Genomic DNA, 20,190 nt, shown 5'->3' with positions numbered 1-20,190 from the left:
ATCTTTAGAATTGTCAGTACCTTATTATTATTTTTCCTATTTGACACTCCTAATCCATTTGTAATACAGAAAATAAAGTTACACAAATGAATGTTTTTTGCTTTTGCAGTGATTAGAGGAATCTGTGATGACTACAATTTGGATTTTAAAGCTTTCTATGCCTGGACAGGGCTGTGGAACAGTTGCTTTCTTGTGTTATATGCCCTATTTAACTGCAGTCTGTTAATGAAGCTCTTTAAAAGGTAAAATTCTGTTTGGTGCATATTTCATTTAGTTCTTTATGAATGTTTTAGTTGATTTTTGTATGTTAAATATAGTATTTGTAGTTGGTAAGATATGTGATGACAATCAATTTTTGTTTGTGTCCTTTTCTGTGGACATATCTTCTGTTATCCTAAGGGATCAACTTAATATGCCTGATTTCTTCTCACTTCCAAAATCAGTTATTTTGAACCATAGAGGGGTGTGGAGATGGTAGCAATTGTGTTTTTTTTTTTTACTCCTGATGGATGCATTAATGCTTTCTCATCCTCGCCACTCATGATCGAAAATGGCACTCTGGTATTCATCATTGATGGACAGGCTGCTTTCGTGATATAATCAACCCTGCTGTATAGAGGGAGGGGGATCACTGCAGACTACTAGATTTTGGGGACTAATATAACGAGAAACATATTATGTGTTAAACAGCCCTTGCACCAGAAGATGGGGAAACATCACAGGGACGGATCACTATCTTGGCAGCAGATATAGCAGTGGAGTGGATGAAATAAATGCAGTTGTAGAAGGCTTTTCCCAAGTAGGTCTTTAGGGGGGCAAAAGCTAGATTAGTGATTGACAGTTGTCTTTTCCAAACTGACATTTGCATTCAGATGAAACGCCAAATTTCTGTGCATCATTGTTCACTTTCTTCCAGTTTCCAATACATTCAGGTCGCGATTTTGTCGTTACCATTCTGATAACCAACACTTAGACTGGTCGTGACTGTCTACCCTGTGAAAGCTGTGGCGGCTCCTCTGCTAAGGCAGAGGAGCGTCGCCCCACTGAACAAAAATAAAATAAGAACTATTGTTAATATTTTATTTTTCCTATATACTTCAGTGGCTCTTGGGTGGGGCAGGCAGAGTAGGGAGAGGAGTGGCTTTCACTCCTGGAGTGCGCACGACTGCTTGACCGGCCCTCTCGGGCCGCCCAAACAGTTCTGCACACATTGCACGTCCCCCACCAGGCTGCATTACACAGTCTAGCGAGGAACATGCAAACCCTCGTAGTCCCCGTCTGAGCACCAATCCACAGCGCTCAGATTAATCACAACTCTACATTGCAGCTTTGTGATTGGCTATGGGGCGGCTGGGTGAGCGGGTGCTTCCTGAAGCTGGCCGGGAGTTCCTGAAGCTGTCCGGGAGTTCAGGAAGATGTCGGAGGGACGGAGGACGAAGGAGAGGCACCGTCCGTTTCAGGTAAGTGTTTCTTCTGATTTTGCCACCCACCACCCGGGTCCAGTAGCAGCCGTTGCTGTGTGAAAGCCCTGTTAAGTTTCTATCCATTGACTTCTGAACTAAACTATTGATCCTGTGGTCTTGGATCTTTGAGCCTGAAGTTAGTGAAAGTAAGGAAATGTTTCACACATTTCACAAGTGAGTATATATTCTTGCTGAGTCTCGCCTAAAATCTTTTCTATGCCCTCTAATACGGCTTCTAATAGGCAGTATTTGAGGACAAAAATAGACTACAGTAAAACATTCAAACATAAATTGTGGTAAGACTCAGTAAAAACAACGTAGAACCTTTTATAGGAGCATGTGTTTGTAAAGTTCCACAGCACTGCGTAGATGCATTCCTAACATATTTCATTTCCTATTTGTCTTCATCAAGCATTAAAATTCTGATTAACTTTCACTGAGGAAAGCTCCTTTTATTTCGACAGTTGTTACAGCGAAGGTTTGACTCTTGTAATTTGACATTGACATTTCACTTTCATTGAAACTCTTGAGGGACTTAACCAGTAGCACTGATTCTGAATGCCGTGAAAAAGTCAAATGGTAAAATAGGCAAGTGTTGGTTGCAGGAAGACAAACTTCAGAGTGGCAAAACCACATTTACTGCTGGGTTTTGCTGAAAGTGGCAACAATTCCAAGACCACAGGATCAATAAAGTTTAGTTAAGGAAAGTAAGGTTGTGTAGGACGTTTCAGAAGTCATTGGATAGAAACTTAACAGAGGCTGTCACACAGAATCAGCTGTTGCCGGGTCTTCAAAAAGGTTTAGTCATGATTTTTACTGATCAGATTTCCAGCGCTGACTTATGAGATGTAGGTGGTGTATCAAGGATCTGTTAAAACAGTCGCATTTCGATGTTGTTAAGCACTTCATGGGAAAACAAGCATTACTAATAGCTACCACAATAGCCAGAACAGCTGCTCAATTTAGTCATGGATGTCTGACAAGCTATTCTTCAGATTCTATTGAGACGTTATGTTAAATGTTATGTTTAAAAGATGTAAAGTGTTCTATCACCCAAAGGCCTCTGGACTCAACCGGATTCATGCTGATGATTAAAACAGAATGGTATTTACAACACAAATGGTAAAAAAAAAAAGAAGTAAAATACCTTTTTATTTAGAAATGTAAATAAGAGCCATCTTAACTCATTGAAGTCAAAAACATAGAATATTTGGTGAATTTCAGGGATCCAGGAACCCTTTCTCTTCAGTTATTCAAAGTTAGTCTTTAGACGGAGGTAGTCACCTCAATGTCCATGAAATTGGTGGAGCCTCCATTAAAAACAAGTCAGGCCTACTTTTACTGATCCATAAAATGTCGCTTATTTAAATGAATGTGACCACATTACAGCACCTGACAAAAGGCAATGTTGAATTCAATCCTAACGCCTATTAGGTACATAGAGAGTTAGAAAAATGAAGGGAAAAGGAGCTTGTCAGGTCAAGAATTCAATGATAGCAAAAAAAAATAAGTGTTACTTTAAGGAGCCAGCAGCTTCCCCTCCAAGCATTCACTTTACTGGCAGTTTGCCTTCCACTTTAAGGTCGTTTTTCCAGCTCATGCTTAGAGTATCCCAGAACCGCTCTCTTGGTTTCTTTAACCAGTTTTTTCCTAACATTTTGTCGCAAAAAGTAGTTTTTTCACTTCACTCAACATCTTTTAAACTATTATACATTTGTCACCCTTTTTTACATCTGCAGTGGTGATTTTCACAAAAATGGCTTCACTGTCTGTGAAATGCCTTTCATGTGGGCGTAAAAAGGCTTCATCAGATCTGCGTTCTTTGTGTGTTGTCTGTCTTCCTGCCTCTTATTCAGTACACAGACCATGGGGACATTTGCCTCCAAGGAAAGCTTGACAATCTGTGCCAGGAAGAAAAGAAAAAGCAGAGAAAAAAGGACAGCGGAGGGGCTCCTTCTGAATCCCGAACCTCCTTTTAAAAAGACTCCCATAGAGGAAGATCTAAGGAGAGTAGGCATAAAAAAAATCACCCCCTTCACTCTGGTCGTTCTCACCACTCTTGAGAACACCGGTTAACATCGACAGTGTTTGCTTGTTATCGGACTACTGCAACAGCACCGCCAGAATTGATTAGAACACCACAGGTATCATCGATGTAGATAAGTTCCGACGGCTAGACTTTTGACAGTGGAGTACTCCCACACATTGGTCAACGCCCCTAAGAGTGACTTGATTAATGTTGATTTTGAGATTGCTGTCAAGGGGATTGATGCTGAGAGACTCAAAAGTCTCAATTTGTTTTGTTGCTTCTGATGGTCATCATACAGAAGAAGTATCAAATTGCCTAGAGCACCTCTAAATATACTAAAGGACCCTGTTCTGGAAAATCTTAGTCCTCTCGATTTGCCCCCTAGAGCTATTTCTACCAAGTCTTTCTACACAACCAGTGGAGCAACGATCAATACCAAGAGCTCTGTACTTTTAACAGAAACTGACCGGTCTCCACAGTCTACTTCTTTAAGACATTCATCTCCAAGAAGAAAGAAAAGACCACCTTCTTGTTCTCCTTCACCAACTAGCTCTTATTCTCCCATTTCCTATTCTACAAACAATCCTACCTTTCCGGCTGCCTCTTAGACCATCTCCTGTAGATGACATTCAAACTAACTTTTCAAGATGCATTAGTTAGAGGTGCAACTAAACAGAAAATTCAGCTACAAAGACCTCAGACAACAGTTTCGGTGATTATAGAGGCTCTTCAACCAAGAACTTTACCATGACCTACTTCACCTCTTGTACAATGGTTTCAGGAACTTGCAGAGAAGTTCCTTACACCAGCTAGTGTTAAAGCAGCAACTCCTTGGCTCCTTAGCTTCTAAAAAAAAATACAAAACCTACAATCAAGCTCCTATATATCTGAGACTGGATCCCAAATCAGATTCTATAGTAGTCTCTGCTGTTAAAGACCTCCAGCGGCTCCAGAGACTTAAGCATTATGGTAATCTCTTGCTGCGTCTGCCGATCTTCCAAAAGACCAAATATAAGACTTCATGGAAATAGAGGGTCAGTCTGACTTGAATTAGTCTATCATGCAGCCATAGATGAAGCCGATTTGGCTACAACACAATTCTGACAAGGTATCGCTCTATGAAGGATGTCTTGGCTTAGATTAACTTCCCTCAAACCAGATGCTCAGTTGAAGATCATGACCTTCCTTTTGCAGGGCCAGTTTTTTTGGGGGGGGGCCTCAGAAAGACGAAGAAATGCAGAGGATGAAGAAAAAATCAGAAACCCTGAAAGCAGAGGGTTTAAAACAAAAACGTTCTTTTTTCCCAGTTCCATTGCAAGGACTATAGTTCTCAGTCCAGACAGAGGGTTTTATCCCCTCAATGGTCCTTCTATTCTCCATCCGAAGGTTGTCAACAGCAACATGATCAACATCAGTTCCATTCTAGGAACAATCGAGGTAGAAGTCATCAGCAGCAAACGGAGCCAAATCTTTAACAAGTGACGGGCAACATCAAAACAGTGAGACTCGCACTCCCCCTGTCCCTCCTACTCCAGTGGGAAGCAGTGTATCACATCACCTAACAGAGTGGAGGTTAATAACCGACAAATGGGTGTTTAAGATAACTTCTATACCACCTAATTTAGAAATCCTACACTTTTAAAACCTTCAAAGCCAGCACCAAAACATCAAATGCTGTAATTGAAAAGGAGTTTGTAAAGGAACAAGGGGACCCTGTAAGTCAGAAGGGACCAAAGGTATACAATCTATTTTGAGAGACAAAGGTCCCTATCACAAAAGAATAGCCAGTGTAACCAGATCAACATAATCTGTGCAATTTTTCATTACAAGGGGAAAAATGATTTATTGGAACAAGTAGTCAAAAGGACAGTTAAATCAACAAAATGCAGTGCGTATAAAAACAGGGTTGGAAATCAAAAGATTTACAGACTGCAGGCAATAATTACTAATGCAGTCACTTGGCAGCATTTACATATTTACATTAGGCACATAAAAAAATCACATCTTGTGACATACTGCATCTTGACTCCAATTGCTCTTACCTTAATTTATGTGGAGCACAAGATGTGATATTTTTTTATTTGACTAATGTAAATATCTAAATGCTGCGAAGTCACTGCATTAGTAATCTGAAAGAAACACGTTAGTTAGATTCCTCACCTTAGAATATCCCCAGGCGTCAGACTGGATCCGGAAGATTTTTCGTCAGCAATACCCCTTGCGCGTCGCTAGGCGTCGTCTGCGGCTCCGCGTCCGTCGTCGGCGTCGTGCGCCGGGATGACGTCGTCGGAGTACTTAGACGCCGCCCTCGCGCGCTGACGTCAGTTCTTCTTTTTTCCGCGCCAGTAAGCGCAGATCCGGGAGAGCTACCCCTTTTAGTCTTTTTTGACTAACTCTTTTTGATCATTTTTGATCCCTGTCTGTCGACATCTGGTGCCGGTAGGATGCCTGGGTTCAAGGCTTGTGAAGACTGTCATCGACTGATGTCGGTGACCGATCACCACCGCCGGTGCCTCTATTGCTTAGGCCTCGACCACGACGCGGAGTCGTGCAACGACTGCCAGGCCCTGACTTCGAAGGCTAGGCGGGAGCGGTCCCGCAAGCTTCTCGAGCTTCGCCACTCGGCTCCGCGTCGTGCGCGATCCCGGTCCAGGAGGAGGTCCAAGGATCGCTCGCGGAGCCCTAGCCGACGCCACCATCGATCGTCGGGCTCCAAGTCGTCGGGTAAGTCCAAGCACTCAAAGAAGTCCAAGAGGCGACATCGCTCTTCGGACTCCCCTCGCCGGTCGCGCGACTCGGCCGAGGGTCCAAGTGGTTCCACCCCCGCGGCTCCGGCGGAGCCGCAGGTGCCGCGTCCGCCCCCATACCTTCCGGTCCCTGGGGCTGACGCGGCGCCGGCGGAGATCAGCGCCTTCCTCTCGGCCATGAGGAGCCTGGCCCCGCCGTCGACGCCCGCTGGCGCGCCTTCGGGCCCCGCGGGCTCGACTGGGCGACCTCGCGTGCCGGCGGCTCCGGCCCCGGCGCCGTCGACGACTCCGGTCTCGACGCCGCAGGTCCCCGCGGGGCCCATGCCTGGGCCCCAGTCGACGCCGGTTGACCTTGTCACTCCTCCACCGGCGCCGACGCCTGAACCACCGACGCCGTCACCGGCGCCGCCGACGCCGACGCCTGTGACGCCGACGCCCCAGTTTAGCCCTCATCCGGACCCGACGCCGGCACGGCGTCCGCCGACGCCGCATCCGACGCCGCTAGAGACCTACCATCTCTACAGTCCGGTTCCGATCATTCCTCCTGTTTATCAGGAATCGGAAGAAGGGGGCGACTGGGAGGGGTTCGAGGACCCTCTGGCTGTTCAGTCACAGCTTTCTCAGGACTGGGCAGATGAACTGGGGGAGGCCAGCGGGCTGGACACCTCACCAGACGCTGGATTCACTTCTCCTCCGACCGTGGCTTCGGAGGAGGGTGCGGCATTTTCTGTGGTGCTGCGCAAGGCGGCTGAGGCCCTTGGGCTCGAGTTGCCTGCCGTGGCTGTGAGGACCAACATCCTCACTGAGGTGCTGCAAACCTCAGCAAGCTCCACTGAGCCTCTGCTGCCGTTTAACGAGGCCCTCACTGACGTTCTGCAGGGCACCTGGTCCAAGCCCTCCACAGTTCCTCCTGTGGATAGGAACGTTGCCAGGCGCCACCGCCCTGCTCCGGGCGACCCCAGCTTCCTGTCCCAACACCCCACCCCCGAGAGTCTGGTTATCCAGGCCTCTACTTCCCAATCCTCCTTCCCGACCGCTCCGCCGGACCGGGATTCCAAGAGACTCGAGCAGTTTGGCAAGAAACTGTTCTCGTCCCTTAGTTTGGGCCTGCGGTCTTTAAATACCGCCTGTCTCTTGGACCGTTATTCCCATTCTCTGTGGGATACGGTGGAGGACGTGCTGCCCCTGTGTCCGGAGGAGGTCCGGACGCGTCTTTCCCAGGCTCTGGCCGATGGGAGGGATGCAGCACGGCACGCCATAAGATGTGGGCTTGACACCACGGACTCGCTAGGTCGGGCGATTTCCACCACGGTGGCGCTCCGCCGCCACGCCTGGATGCGGTCCACGTCCTTTTCCGGGGATGTCCAGAACACCCTCATGGACATGCCCTTTGATGGCACTCGCCTGTTTGGTGAGAAGGCGGACAGTGCGCTGAACCGCTTTAAGGACTCCCGGGCTACGGCCAAGTCCTTGGGCCTCTCGGCTCCGCGGGCGCACACCTCCGCTTTTCGCCCCTTTCGTGGCCAAGGAAGGGGCGCCTCCTCACGTCCGCAGAGCCACCAGCCGCAGAACCAACCTGCGCGCGGTCGCGGACGTGGCTTCCGCCGTGGCGGAAATGGAGGCCGACGTGGTCAGCCCACATCCACCCCGGCAGCATCCGCCTCAAAGCCTTCCTAGTCCGAGCTTTCAGGCCCATACCACGCCAGTGGGCGGCAGAGTTCGCCATCACCTGCTCCACTGGCGGTCCATAACATCGGACAGGTGGGTGCTGCAAATCGTCCGAAGGGGCTACTCCCTCCCCTTCGAGACGACCCCTCCAGCCATGCCACCACAACACCACCGTATCTCGGGGGATCATTTGGATCTTCTCCGCGAGGAAGTTTCGGCTCTCCTGGCCAAGGGGGCCGTCGAGCGCGTTCCGAGTCCAGAAGTAGGTCGTGGTTGTTATTCCCACTACTTTCTGGTTCCCAAGAAGGGCAAGGGGGGCCTGCGCCCTATCTTGGACCTCCGGAACGTCAATGCCTTCCTCCGAAAGGAAAGGTTCAAGATGCTAACGTTGGCTCAGGTTTTAGCTGCCCTAGACCCTGGAGACTGGATGGTAGCGTTGGACTTGCAGGACGCATATTTCCATATCCCCGTCCTGCCGGCCCACCGGCGTTACCTGCGGTTCACGGTGGGCCAAGAGCACTTTCAGTTTACCGTGCTCCCCTTCGGCCTCACCAGTGCCCCTCGGGTGTTCACGACAGTGATGGCGGTGGTCGCAGCTCATCTGCGCAGATCAGGGGTCCCAGTCTTCCCCTATCTCGACGACTGGTTGTTGAAGGCGGGCTCGCCCCAGGCAGTCGTCTCCCACCTCCAGACTACGGCGGATCTCCTGCATTTGCTGGGGTTTTCCATCAACGTGCCGAAGTCACACTTGAGTCCCTCTCAGAAGCTCCTCTTCATCGGAGCGGTTCTCGATTCGGCGCAGTTCCGGGTCCATCCACCGGAACAGCGGGTCCGGGATATACAGGCCCTGATTCCCATCTTTCGGCCTCTATCCCGGGTTTCGGTCAGGCTAGTGTTGCGGCTTCTGGGGCTGATGGCCTCCTGCATCCTACTAGTGCATCACGCCAGGCGGCGCATGCGGGCTCTGCAGTGGGACCTGAAGTTTCAGTGGGCCCAGCATCACGGCAACCTGTCCGACCATGTCTTGATCTCGGAGGGCACTGCACAGCAGTTGCAGTGGTGGCTCACGGACCGCGAGTGGGTCAAGGGCAAGAGCCTCTCCCTTCCCCAACCGGAGCATGTCGTAGTGACGGATGCGTCCCTCCTGGGTTGGGGTGGCCATATGGGAGAGGCGGAGATCAGAGGCCTCTGGTCTCCGGCGGAGTCTCGTCTCCACATCAACCTGTTGGAGTTGAGAGCGATCCGGCTTGCACTGAAAGCCTTCCTTCCCTCTGTCAGGGGAAGTGTCGTGCAGGTGTTCACGGACAACACCACCGCCATGTGGTACTGCAACAAACAGGGCGGGGTGGGGTCGTGGACCCTTTGTCAGGAGGCTCTGCGCCTCTGGACATGGCTGGAACACCAGGGCGTCACCCTGGTGGTTCAACATCTGGCGGGCTCTCTGAACGCCAGAGCAGACGAACTCAGCCGCCGGTGCATGATGGATCACGAATGGCGTCTGAACTCCGAAGTGGTGCAAGGCCTCTTTCAGCAGTGGGGAGAGCCTTGGTTAGATCTATTCGCCACCGAAGAGAACGCGCAATGTCAGCAGTTCTGCGCGTTGGAATTTCCAAGGCGGCACTCGCTCGGCGACGCTTTTCGTCACGAGTGGAGTTGCGGTCTGTTGTACGCCTTTCCGCCTATACCACTTCTGCCCAGAGTGCTGAAGAAGATCAGGCGCGACCGGGCCCAAGTCATCTTGGTGGCTCCGGATTGGGCACGAAGATACTGGTATCCCGAGCTACTCAGTCTGTTGACCGATCCCCCGATACGTCTGCCCCTTCGGGAGGATCTTCTGTCGCAGCAGCAGGGGACGGTCCTCCACCCGAACCTGTCCAGCCTCCACCTCCATGCGTGGAGATTGAGCGGCGGCAGTTGATGCCATTTGACTTGCCTCCTGAAGTCTGTGATATCATTCTGGCAGCCAGGCGTCCCTCCACAAAGTCGGTATACGCCTGCCGGTGGAACAAATTTGTGGCTTGGTGCACAGCAAAGGCTGTGGATCCCCTTTCCGCCCCTCTTTCTGAGGTTCTCCTCTTCCTTCTTTCTCTGGCCCGGCAGGGCTCTGCCCTGGGCACCCTGAAAGGTTATCTTGCTGCCATCTCCGCCTTCTTGCGGCTTCCTGATCAGCCTTCTCTTTTCAAGTCCCCTGTGGTTACACGCTTTCTCAAAGGCATTACACACACGTTCCCTCCTGTCCCTTTTGTAATGCCTCAGTGGGACTTGAATCTGGTTTTGACATTCCTGATGTGCGCTCCCTTCGAGCCTCTTCACACTTGCCCTCTTCGTCTTCTAACTCTAAAGACTGCTTTTCTGGTAGCCATCACCTCGGCTAGACGGGTGAGTGAGCTCCAGGCTTTATCTTCAAAGCCTCCTTTTCTATCTGTTCATCCGGACAAGGTTGTCCTTCGGCCTCGTCCCTCTTTTCTTCCTAAAGTGGTGACTCCATTTCACCTTGGGCAGTCTGTCACCTTGCCCACCTTCTTTCCGCCTCCGCATCCTTCCAAAGAGGAAGAGAGGCTCCACCGTCTGGACCCAAAACGTGCGCTCTCCTTCTATCTGGACCGCACAAAACAGTTCCGGGTGGACGACCAGCTTTTTGTTGGGTACGTGGGCGCTAAGAAGGGGAAAGCTGTGCACAAACGAACCATCTCTCGGTGGGTCGTTTTGTGTATAAAAATCTGCTATTCCTTGGCTAAAAAGGACCCTCCTGTTGGGCTGCGCGCCCATTCTACTCGGGCCACGGCGGCTACTACTGCCTTGGGACGGGGAGTCCCTTTGCAGGACATCTGTCAGGCGGCGACGTGGGCTTCTCTGCACACGTTTGCCAGGCATTATTGCCTTGACAGCCAAGTCCGGAGGGATGGCTTCTTTGGCCGTTCTGTCCTCCAGGACTTTCTGGTGTGATCTTGGTTCGCAGACCCACCACCGGGGATGGTATTGCTTGGGTATCTATTCTAAGGTGAGGAATCTAACTAACGTGTTTCTTTCAGATGAACAAGTTACTAACCTTCGGTAACGATGTATCTGTAAGAAACATTAGTTAGTTAGATTCCTCACCGACCCTCCCATCCTCCCCGTTCTGCGAACTGACATCTAGGGTTAAGGTTGTCCTTTCAGGCCCCTAGATTTTATTTTTGGCACCAGTGTCGGTCTTTGCATGGCTCTGCGTTCCTGGCGCGGAAGGCTATGTACAAGAACTGACGTCAGCGCGCGAGGGCGGCGTCTAAGTACTCCGACGACGTCATCCCGGCGCACGACGCCGACGACGGACGCGGAGCCGCAGACGACGCCTAGCGACGCGCAAGGGGTATTGCTGACGAAAAATCTTCCGGATCCAGTCTGACGCCTGGGGATATTCTAAGGTGAGGAATCTAACTAACTAATGTTTCTTACAGATACATCGTTACCGAAGGTTAGTAACTTGTTCATTAATGCCTAAGGTCTGGGAATCTTTTGATTTCCAACCCTGTTTTTATACCCACTGTATTTTGATTTAACTGTCCTTTTGACTACTTGTTCCAATAAATTATTTTTCCTATTGATTGAAAAATTGCAAAGATTATGTTGTTCTGATTACACTGCCTATTCTTCAGTAATTGAAAAGGAGGCACAATCTCTACTCCAAAAACAAGCAATAGAAGCAGTTCCTGCAATCTAAAAAAAAAAGGTGTGTTAAAGATATATTTTGGTACCCAAGAAAAGCCAACAGACGGAGTTGAGCCTATCCTCAACCTAAGAAACGCAAACAAATGGATCAAAAAGCAAAAATCCAGGATGCTAACCCTGCATCAGATATAGCCACAATTAATGAATGGATACTCTGTGTGCTCGGTGGATCTCCAAAGACTCATATTTTCACATACCCTTTGAGAAAAAAACACAACATTTTTAAGATTTACTGTGGGAAAAGGCCATTATGAATACAGAGTCCTTCCATTTGGATGCACCAAGAACATTCTCCAATTGCATGGCTGTGGTTGCATCTCACCTCCAAAGAAAGATGATTTACTCCTATCTAGGTGGATGATTGATAGAGGCTCTCTTATTGTCAAGTGCAGTTAGAGTTAAACATTAGAATCACGCTTTTGATAAAACTGGTCTTACGAGAAGTCTATTTCTTAACCTTGCCAACTTCTGAAATATCTAGGAGCGACTTTAGATACTCTAAAGGAAAAAAGTGTATCCTACGGAGGAGAATGTCTCCTAGTTTTTCAGAAATGTGATCGGCTCTTTCTGATATCTCATCCAACAGCTGACAAATCTCCTCTCTACTCGGATCCATGGCATCATGCATTTATCTAGTGTGAAATGCACGTCCTCAAATAAGACCTTTACAACAATGCCTTTGAGTATGTGGTCCCAATGGAAAGACAGTTGGGAAAACAAACTCTTCCTCACCACGCAAACCAAACTGTCCCTGATGTGGTGATGCAAGTATGGCAACTAACTGCCCTTTTTCCAAGACCTTCCAAAATAAAAACAATTGTCACAGATGCCCCTCTGACGGGATGGGGAGCTCCTCTGCTGGATCAATATGTTCGAGGCATATGAGCTGCAGATTGTACACTTAGCATAGGTCGCCATCTGGTGTTGGGCCCGGATGTTTGCAGTTTGTTTTTCTTCTTGGACCGTCTTTGGAAGTCACGAGTTTGGTGACTCCTCCTTCGGTCCGTACTGCGCATGGGCTTCGGCTCCATCCTCAGATTGTTTTTTTCCGCCATCGGGCTCGGATGTGATCCTTCGTACTCCGGCTTCGAACTTCTACGGTTCCAGCCTCGACGGAAAATCCTCGATTCTTCGAGTTCCTTCATCATCTTCATCTCTCGAAGCGGCACTTTTTCCATCCCGTACATCGACACCGGCCTTCGGGCCCTCCGCGACTCCGGTCCCGGCCGATGGAAAGGACTCCGTTTAAAAAGTGCCCAAAATGTGGGTCTAAATTTCCCCACACCGACCTCCATCAGGTGTGTAACCTTTGCCTCTCTCCGGAACACGAGGCTCGAGACTGCCCCGCCTGCAAGTCTTTTCGATCGAAGAAAACGATCCGAGATCGAAAGGCTCGACGCACCATGGCGCACTCATCCTCGACAGTTCCACCGGACATCTTCGGAGACGACGCCGAAGCTTCGGGGCAGACACACACCGAACTGGGAGAAGACATCGTCAGCGCTTCCGAGGCCGACGACTCCGACCTGGAGGACGTAACACCAGGACAGCGGGCCGTGAGTACAATGCCCCCTCCCAGCCCCGCACCGAAAACCAAAGAGACTCCGGTTACTCCCTCGCCTGCCGGCCTGGGCAAAACCAAAACCAAAGCCTCGATCACCCCACCTTCGGGCCCGGTGTCGAAGCACTCAAAGTCTCACGGCAGCTCGGGATCGAGCCAGCCGACGCCCGGTGCCGATAAACACCACTCGGCACCGAAGCCTGCAAAATCCAGCTCGACTCCGAAACCACCGGTGCCGAAGCCTGGACACTCGGCGCCGACCAAACACAAACAGAAATCGGTCGGCACCGACGCTCCGGCGCCGAAACAGCATTCGACGCCGAAACACACGGAGACCTCCAAAAAGCAGGGCGTACACAGAACATCGAAACCTCCGGTTCCGAAATCGCCGGTGCCGACAGACGACTCGGCGCCATTGGCTCTGTTTACACCAGACCCTTTACAAAAGACTTTGTCCAGAGATCCAAAGACTGGCCTTTTGACTGTGATTACTAAGAAGCGTCGCCTTGAGGCTCCGGCTCCTCCTCCTCCACCCAAAAAGAGGGACTCAGCTACTTCTCCCCTTAGAGTACCCTCCCCACTGCCACCCCCCCTCCCACCACCACCCCCTCCACCTTTACCTCACTACGATCCGGCCCCATCCCCAGACCCGGATGACGGGGACCCGGACAATGACCCAGGGGACGCCCCAATGGATCCCACTCCACCAGGGACCCCAGATCCATGGGAGGATTATAATAACCCTGATGTACCCAATGTACCTCAAGACGACCTATACCCATCAAGGCCGTCTCCTCCAGAGGACTCTTTAGGGTTTCACCATTTAGTGCAGAGAGCAGCACACTACCATGGGGTGGACATGCACACGGAACCAGTGGAAGAAGACTTCCTACTGGATACATTTGATTTACAAGATCGTTCCACTGCTATTTTACCCATGCTTAAGGGTGTCACCAAGCACGCTACAGAGGTATTCAAAGACCCTGTCAGAGCCAGAGTACTAAACCCTAGAATAGAGAAGAAGTACAAGGCGGCACCCACAGACCCTGCATACATCAAGGGCCCTGCTCCTCTAGATTCCCTAGTTGTCTCCACAGCTAGAAAGAGGGCTAACTCCCAATCCTCAGGAGATGCCCCACCACCAGACAAGGAATCTAAACTTCTGGACGCGTCTGGTAAACGCACCGCCTACCAGGCTGCAAACATGTGGCGCATTGCAAATACACAAGCACTGCTTGCGCGATATGATAGAGCACACTATGATGAATTAGAGGCTCTTATGCAGCACCTTCCAGAGAAATACAAACGCCAAGCTCATGACCTGATACAGGAGGGCAAACTAATCACAAACACCTCCATTAAGTGTGCCCTCGATGCAGCAGACACTGCTTCTAGAGCCATAAACACCAGTGTCCTGCTTCGACGCCATGCCTGGCTCAGGATATCAGGGTTCAAGCCTGAGGTCCAGACATCAATACTTAATCACACCTTTGACCAGCAAACACTCTTTGGCCCAAAGGTAGACGAAGCGCTCGAAAAAATGAAGAAAGATACAGACACAGCGAAGTCTATGGGAGCGCTCCAGACCCAAGCCTCTAAGCGTTCCTTCGACGCTCGTCCTTTCGTGGCACAGGTAGAGGCTCCTCCACCGATAATGCCTCTACCTCCTACAAATCCCCTCCTCAAAATACCTTTTCAAAGGGCAACCAAAGAGGTGGTTACAGAGGCAACAACAATAAGGGCAGGGGCAAAACCAACAATACCCGTTCTGCCACCCCACCCGCACAATGACTCCCCTTCGCTCCCCCCAGACCATTCCACTCCGGTCGGGGGCAGACTACAAGATTTTATCCACGTATGGGAGTCCATAACATCGGACAAATGGGTGACCCAAATCATTCGGTCAGGGTACTGCCTCGAGCTAACATCTACCCCACCCAATATCCCACCAAGGCACCGTCCAATGTCCCAAGAGCATTCCACACTGCTCAAACAAGACGTACTCTCGCTCCTCCAGAAACACGCCATAGAGCAGGTACCCGACAATCAACGAAATCTAGGGGTCTACTCCCTATATTTCTTAATCCCAAAGAAAGACGAGACCCTCAGACCCATTCTGGATCTCCGGCCTCTAAATGCCTACATACATTCAGACCACTTTCACATGGTCACCTTACAACAAGTCCTCCCACTCCTCTGCCAGGGAGACTTTCTCACAACACTGGATCTGAAAGACGCGTACTTTCACATTCCAATACACCCCTCTCACAGAAAATACCTCAGGTTCGTGGTGGACAGGCAACATTACCAATTCAAGGTTCTCCCCTTCGGGGTCACCACTGCACCACGGGTGTTTACCAAATGCCTAGCAGTAGTAGCAGCACACCTCAGACGTCAACATGTTCACGTCTTCCCTTACTTAGACGACTGGCTCATAAAAGCCGCGTCCTACCACCAATGCGTGCAACATACAAACAGCACCATCCAACTGCTTCATCAGCTAGGCTTCACGGTGAACTACCAAAAGTCCCACCTCATACCATCTCACACAAAGCAATATCTCGGGGCCACCATAGACACCTCAAAAGGTATTGCCTATCCAAACTCAGCCAGAATCACAAGCATTCTAGCCTTACGCAAAATATTCCTTCCTCAACACTCTCTACCAGCAAGAGTGTTTATGAAGCTCATAGGGATGATGGCGTCTTGCATCTTCATAGTGCCCCATGCAAGACTCCACATGCGTCCACTTCAGGAGTGCCTAGCACAACAGTGGAACCAGGCCCAGGGTCAGCTGACGGATCTGGTGTTGGTGGACGGCCGCACACATCACTCTCTGCAGTGGTGGAACACCACAAACCTTTCCAAGGGACGGCCGTTCCTGGACCCGGTTCCCCAAGTGACTCTAACAGCGGACGCATCGCTCTCCGGCTGGGGAGCGCACCTCTTACACCTCACAATGCAAGGTCTATGGACGCCACAGCAAAAAACGCTCCACATCAACCATCTGGAGCTTTTGGCGATCTTTCTAGCCCTAAAATCTTTCCAAAAGCAGATTTCAGGCAAAGCAGTCCTCATTCGCACAGACAACATGACTGCGATGTATTATATACAGAAACAGGGGGGGACACACTCTCCCCAGCTCTCCCGCTTAGCCCAGAGCATATGGAGATGGGCAATTCCCCAAAACATTTTTCTCCTGGCACAACATGTTCCAGGCGTACAAAACACCATAGCAGATCTGCTCAGCAGACAGACTCAACAACTACACGAATGGGAACTGCATCCACAAGTTCTTCACCCATTCTTCCGACAGTGGGGGCATCCTCAAATAGACCTCTTCGCCACCCACGAAAACAAAAAATGCCCAAGCTTCGCCGCCAGATACCCACACCCATTGTCCAAGGGCAATGCGATATGGATGAACTGGTCAGGCAGATTTGCATACGCCTTTCCACCTCTCCCACTAATTCCATTAGTGGTCAGGAAACTACAACAGCACTCCCTCACACTCATTCTGGTAGCTCCGACGTGGGCCAGACAGCCGTGGTACACCACGCTACTACAACTATCAGTGGTACCACATCAAAAACTGCACCTTTCCCCATGCCTCCTAACCCAGAACCATGGAGAAATCAGGCACCCGGACCCAGCTCAGCTCAACCTGGCGATCTGGCTCCTGAAATCTTAGAATTCGGGTACCTTAACCTTCCCCCTGATTGCATGAACATCATCATGGAAGCCAGACGTCCTACCACTAGAGCATGCTATGCCGCAAAGTGGAAAAGATTTGTAATGTACTGCCGTAACAATACAATCAACCCTCTAGATGCATCCATACAACACATCATATGCTATCTGCTCCATCTTCACAGGTGTAACCTGGCGTATTCATCCATACGCCTACACCTAGCAGCGATCGCTGCCTATCTACAAAACAGACAGCATTTGTCACTCTTCAGAGTGCCCGCTATTAAAGCCTTCATGGAAGGCCTCAAACGAGTAATTCCTCCCAGGGCACCACCCTCCCCTGTATGGAATCTAAATTTGGTCCTTACACGACTAATGGGTCCGCCCTTCGAACCAATGCACAAATGTGAGCTACAATTTCTCACCTGGAAAACAGCTTTCCTTGTAGCTATCACTTCCCTTAGAAGGGTTGGTGAAATACAAGCGTTCACCATACAGGAACCTTACATACAAATGCATCACAGCAAGGTCATACTTCGAACTAATCCGAAGTTCCTGCCCAAAGTCATTACCCCCTTCCACCTCAATCAATCAGTGGAATTACCTGTCTTCTTTTCGCAACCCCAATCTGTTGCGGAAAGGGCCTTACACACACTAGATGTGAAAAGAGCGTTGCTATATTACATACAAAGAACGCAACCCTTCAGGAAGACCAAACAGTTGTTCGTCTCCTTTTCTCCACCACATAAAGGCAACCCCATCTCAAAATCAGGGATAGCTAGGTGGATTGTAAAATGCATACAAATTTGCTATCAGAAGGCAAAGAGAACATTATCTGTTCCCCCTAAAGCCCACTCTACAAGAAAGTTAGGGGCTTCTATGGCTTTTCTAGGGAATATACCCTTAGATGACATATGCAAGGCAGCCACATGGTCTACACCGCACACATTCACAAAACACTACTGTGTAGATGTGCATTCCCAGCAGCAAGCTAGGGTGGGCCAGGCTGTACTAAAAACACTCTTTCAAACAGCTGCAACGGATACCGGTGGTCGCCGCTAAGGTTGGGTACTGCTATATAATCTATGCTAAGTGTACAATCTGCAGCTCATATGCCTCGAACGGAATATGCTACTTACCAGTATGCATCTGTTCTTGGCATGTAGAGCTGCAGAGTTGTACACGCCCACCCGCCTCCCCGGCTACCTGTATCCGTTCCAGTCCATCTTATTTAGATACAACACACATGGGTTTCTCACTGTTATTACTACGCTCCATCATTTCCCTGTTGGCGAAAAACAATCTGAGGATGGAGCCGAAGCCCATGCGCAGTACGGACCGAAGGAGGAGTCACCAAACTCGTGACTTCCAAAGACGGTCCAAGAAGAAAAACAAACTGCAAACATCCGGGCCCAACACCAGATGGCGACCTATGCTAAGTGTACAACTCTGCAGCTCTACATGCCAAGAACAGATGCATACTGGTAAGTAGCATATTCCTTCAGAAACAGAGTGATTATACTACACAAATGTTGAAGGCTGTCCTTTTATCTCTGTAGGCTTCCCTAATGTCGAACAGGATAGTTATTCAAACAGGCAATACAACAGTGATGCACTATTTAAACAAGCAAGTGGACACCAGATCAAGGATTCTTTTGCTAGAAGCTCAAGCAATCTGGCATTGGTTACTGGGAAGAAATCTAGCAATTCATTTACCAGGATTCCGAAATTGTCAAGCAAATCTACTAAGCAGATATTTCATAGACAATCACAAATGGTAATTAAACAATTCAATCTTATCAAATATTTTTCCCCAAACTGGGGTATTTCCCGACTTACTTATTTGCCCCAGGAGGAAATGCAAAATGCCCAAACTTTGCATTGAGTATATGAGATCCAAACTTGTGTGGCAATGTCCTTTTGATCGATTGGTTGAAAGGTTTTCTCTATGCATTTCCTCCGATCGCATGAATTCTAACAATACTAAGTAAAGTCAAAGCATTGGTTGCTTTAATGATTGTAATAGTTCCAGAGTGGTCCAGTCAGTGGAAGTATACAGAACTACATCACCTTTCCATCAGTCCCTACAAGGGAATGCCATGAAAACACAATCTTCCGGCTAGGATGCAAGGCAAGATCTTACACAACCTACGTACACTCTTGGATTTGGCGGCAAGGCTCCTGAAGTCATTAGATACGGACATTTAATTTTACCTCTGTCCTTAATGACCATGCTCAAGGAAGACCAATGTCTAAACACAAGAGTGCCTTGTGCTTTTAACCCGTTCGCTGCTAGAACTTTTTTCCCCCTATTCTAAACCTTTTTTATTGGTTATTTGCCCCTTAACTTTTTGTCCACGTAAGGTATCAACACCAAATTTGCGCCCTTTTGTTCCAACATCCTAAGGATTTTTAAGGTACTCCAAGTTTGTGGATTCCCCTGGAGGCAACCGAATAATTAGCCAAAATACAGCTAACATTTGTCTATTATATGAGGGGAAAAATGGGGGGAAAAGTGCTGCAGGAGAAAGTCTTTTCTTTTTTTCCCCTGCAAATGATATCAACGAAGGGTTTGCAGTGCTAAAACCACCAGCTTTCAGGAGCAAGCAGACATTTGTCAGAAAACCAAAATTATCTGCACAGTTTTGACATTTTACTGGGCCATAGCCTATTTTTCCTATTTTTGTGCTTTCAACTTCCTTCCAGTTAGTGGAAGAAATGCTTGGGAAACCAATAATTGATCCCGTAAAGCTGTACATTTCCATAAAGTCGACAAGATCCTGAATTCAAGAAGGAGTAGTTTGTGTAGATCCTTCAAGATTTTCCTATAGAAAATTTGATTTGAGAAAAACAGCAGCCATTTGTGCCTAGGTTTTCAGCTGTACTTTGTTCTAACTATGGCAGATTTTTTTAAAGCAATAGACCGTTACGTCCGCTGGACCCTCCTGATTGCAGAGATATATAGGACTTGTATGTTCACCAAGAACCCGAGGTACCCGGAGCCAATAACTGAGCAGCATCTTGCCATGGTTTTTCATTGTATACCGGGTATACAGCTGTTAATATGGTAAAATATAGATAGTGAAAAATAAGAATTAAGGAAACCTATGTATTTCCGAAATGGGAACAACATATGGAGTTTAGAAGCAGTGGTTATTTGCACATCTATGAATTTGTGGGTACTCATAATAGCATGTGATTTGGAGAGCATTTTTCAAAACGACTCTTGTTTACACAGTCTTATATTTGGTAGGCAGAAATGCATCGAAAGACTATTGGTAATAACACTTGTTCTACTATTGTGTTTCCCTAAGTGTCCCGATA

At 48.9% G+C, this 20,190-nt stretch overlaps 1 protein-coding gene across 1 annotated transcript in view; it reads left to right on the top strand.

Moving 5' to 3' along the window:
* SLC4A11 (solute carrier family 4 member 11) overlaps positions 1-20,190 on the top strand; it is a 1,034,103-nt gene that overhangs the window by 565,561 nt on the left and 448,352 nt on the right. The window contains exon 12 of the mRNA XM_085642688.1: positions 110-242. Within this exon, the coding sequence (XP_085498814.1) occupies positions 110-242 (133 nt within the window). The remainder of the gene's footprint in view (positions 1-109; positions 243-20,190) is intronic.

This window comes from Triturus cristatus, chromosome 2_2 (genome assembly GCF_964204655.1).
Source record: "Triturus cristatus chromosome 2_2, aTriCri1.1, whole genome shotgun sequence".
Lineage (NCBI taxonomy): Eukaryota > Metazoa > Chordata > Amphibia > Caudata > Salamandridae > Triturus > Triturus cristatus.
Note: the sequence above shows the minus strand (reverse complement) of the source record. Positions and strands in the feature narration are given on the sequence as shown.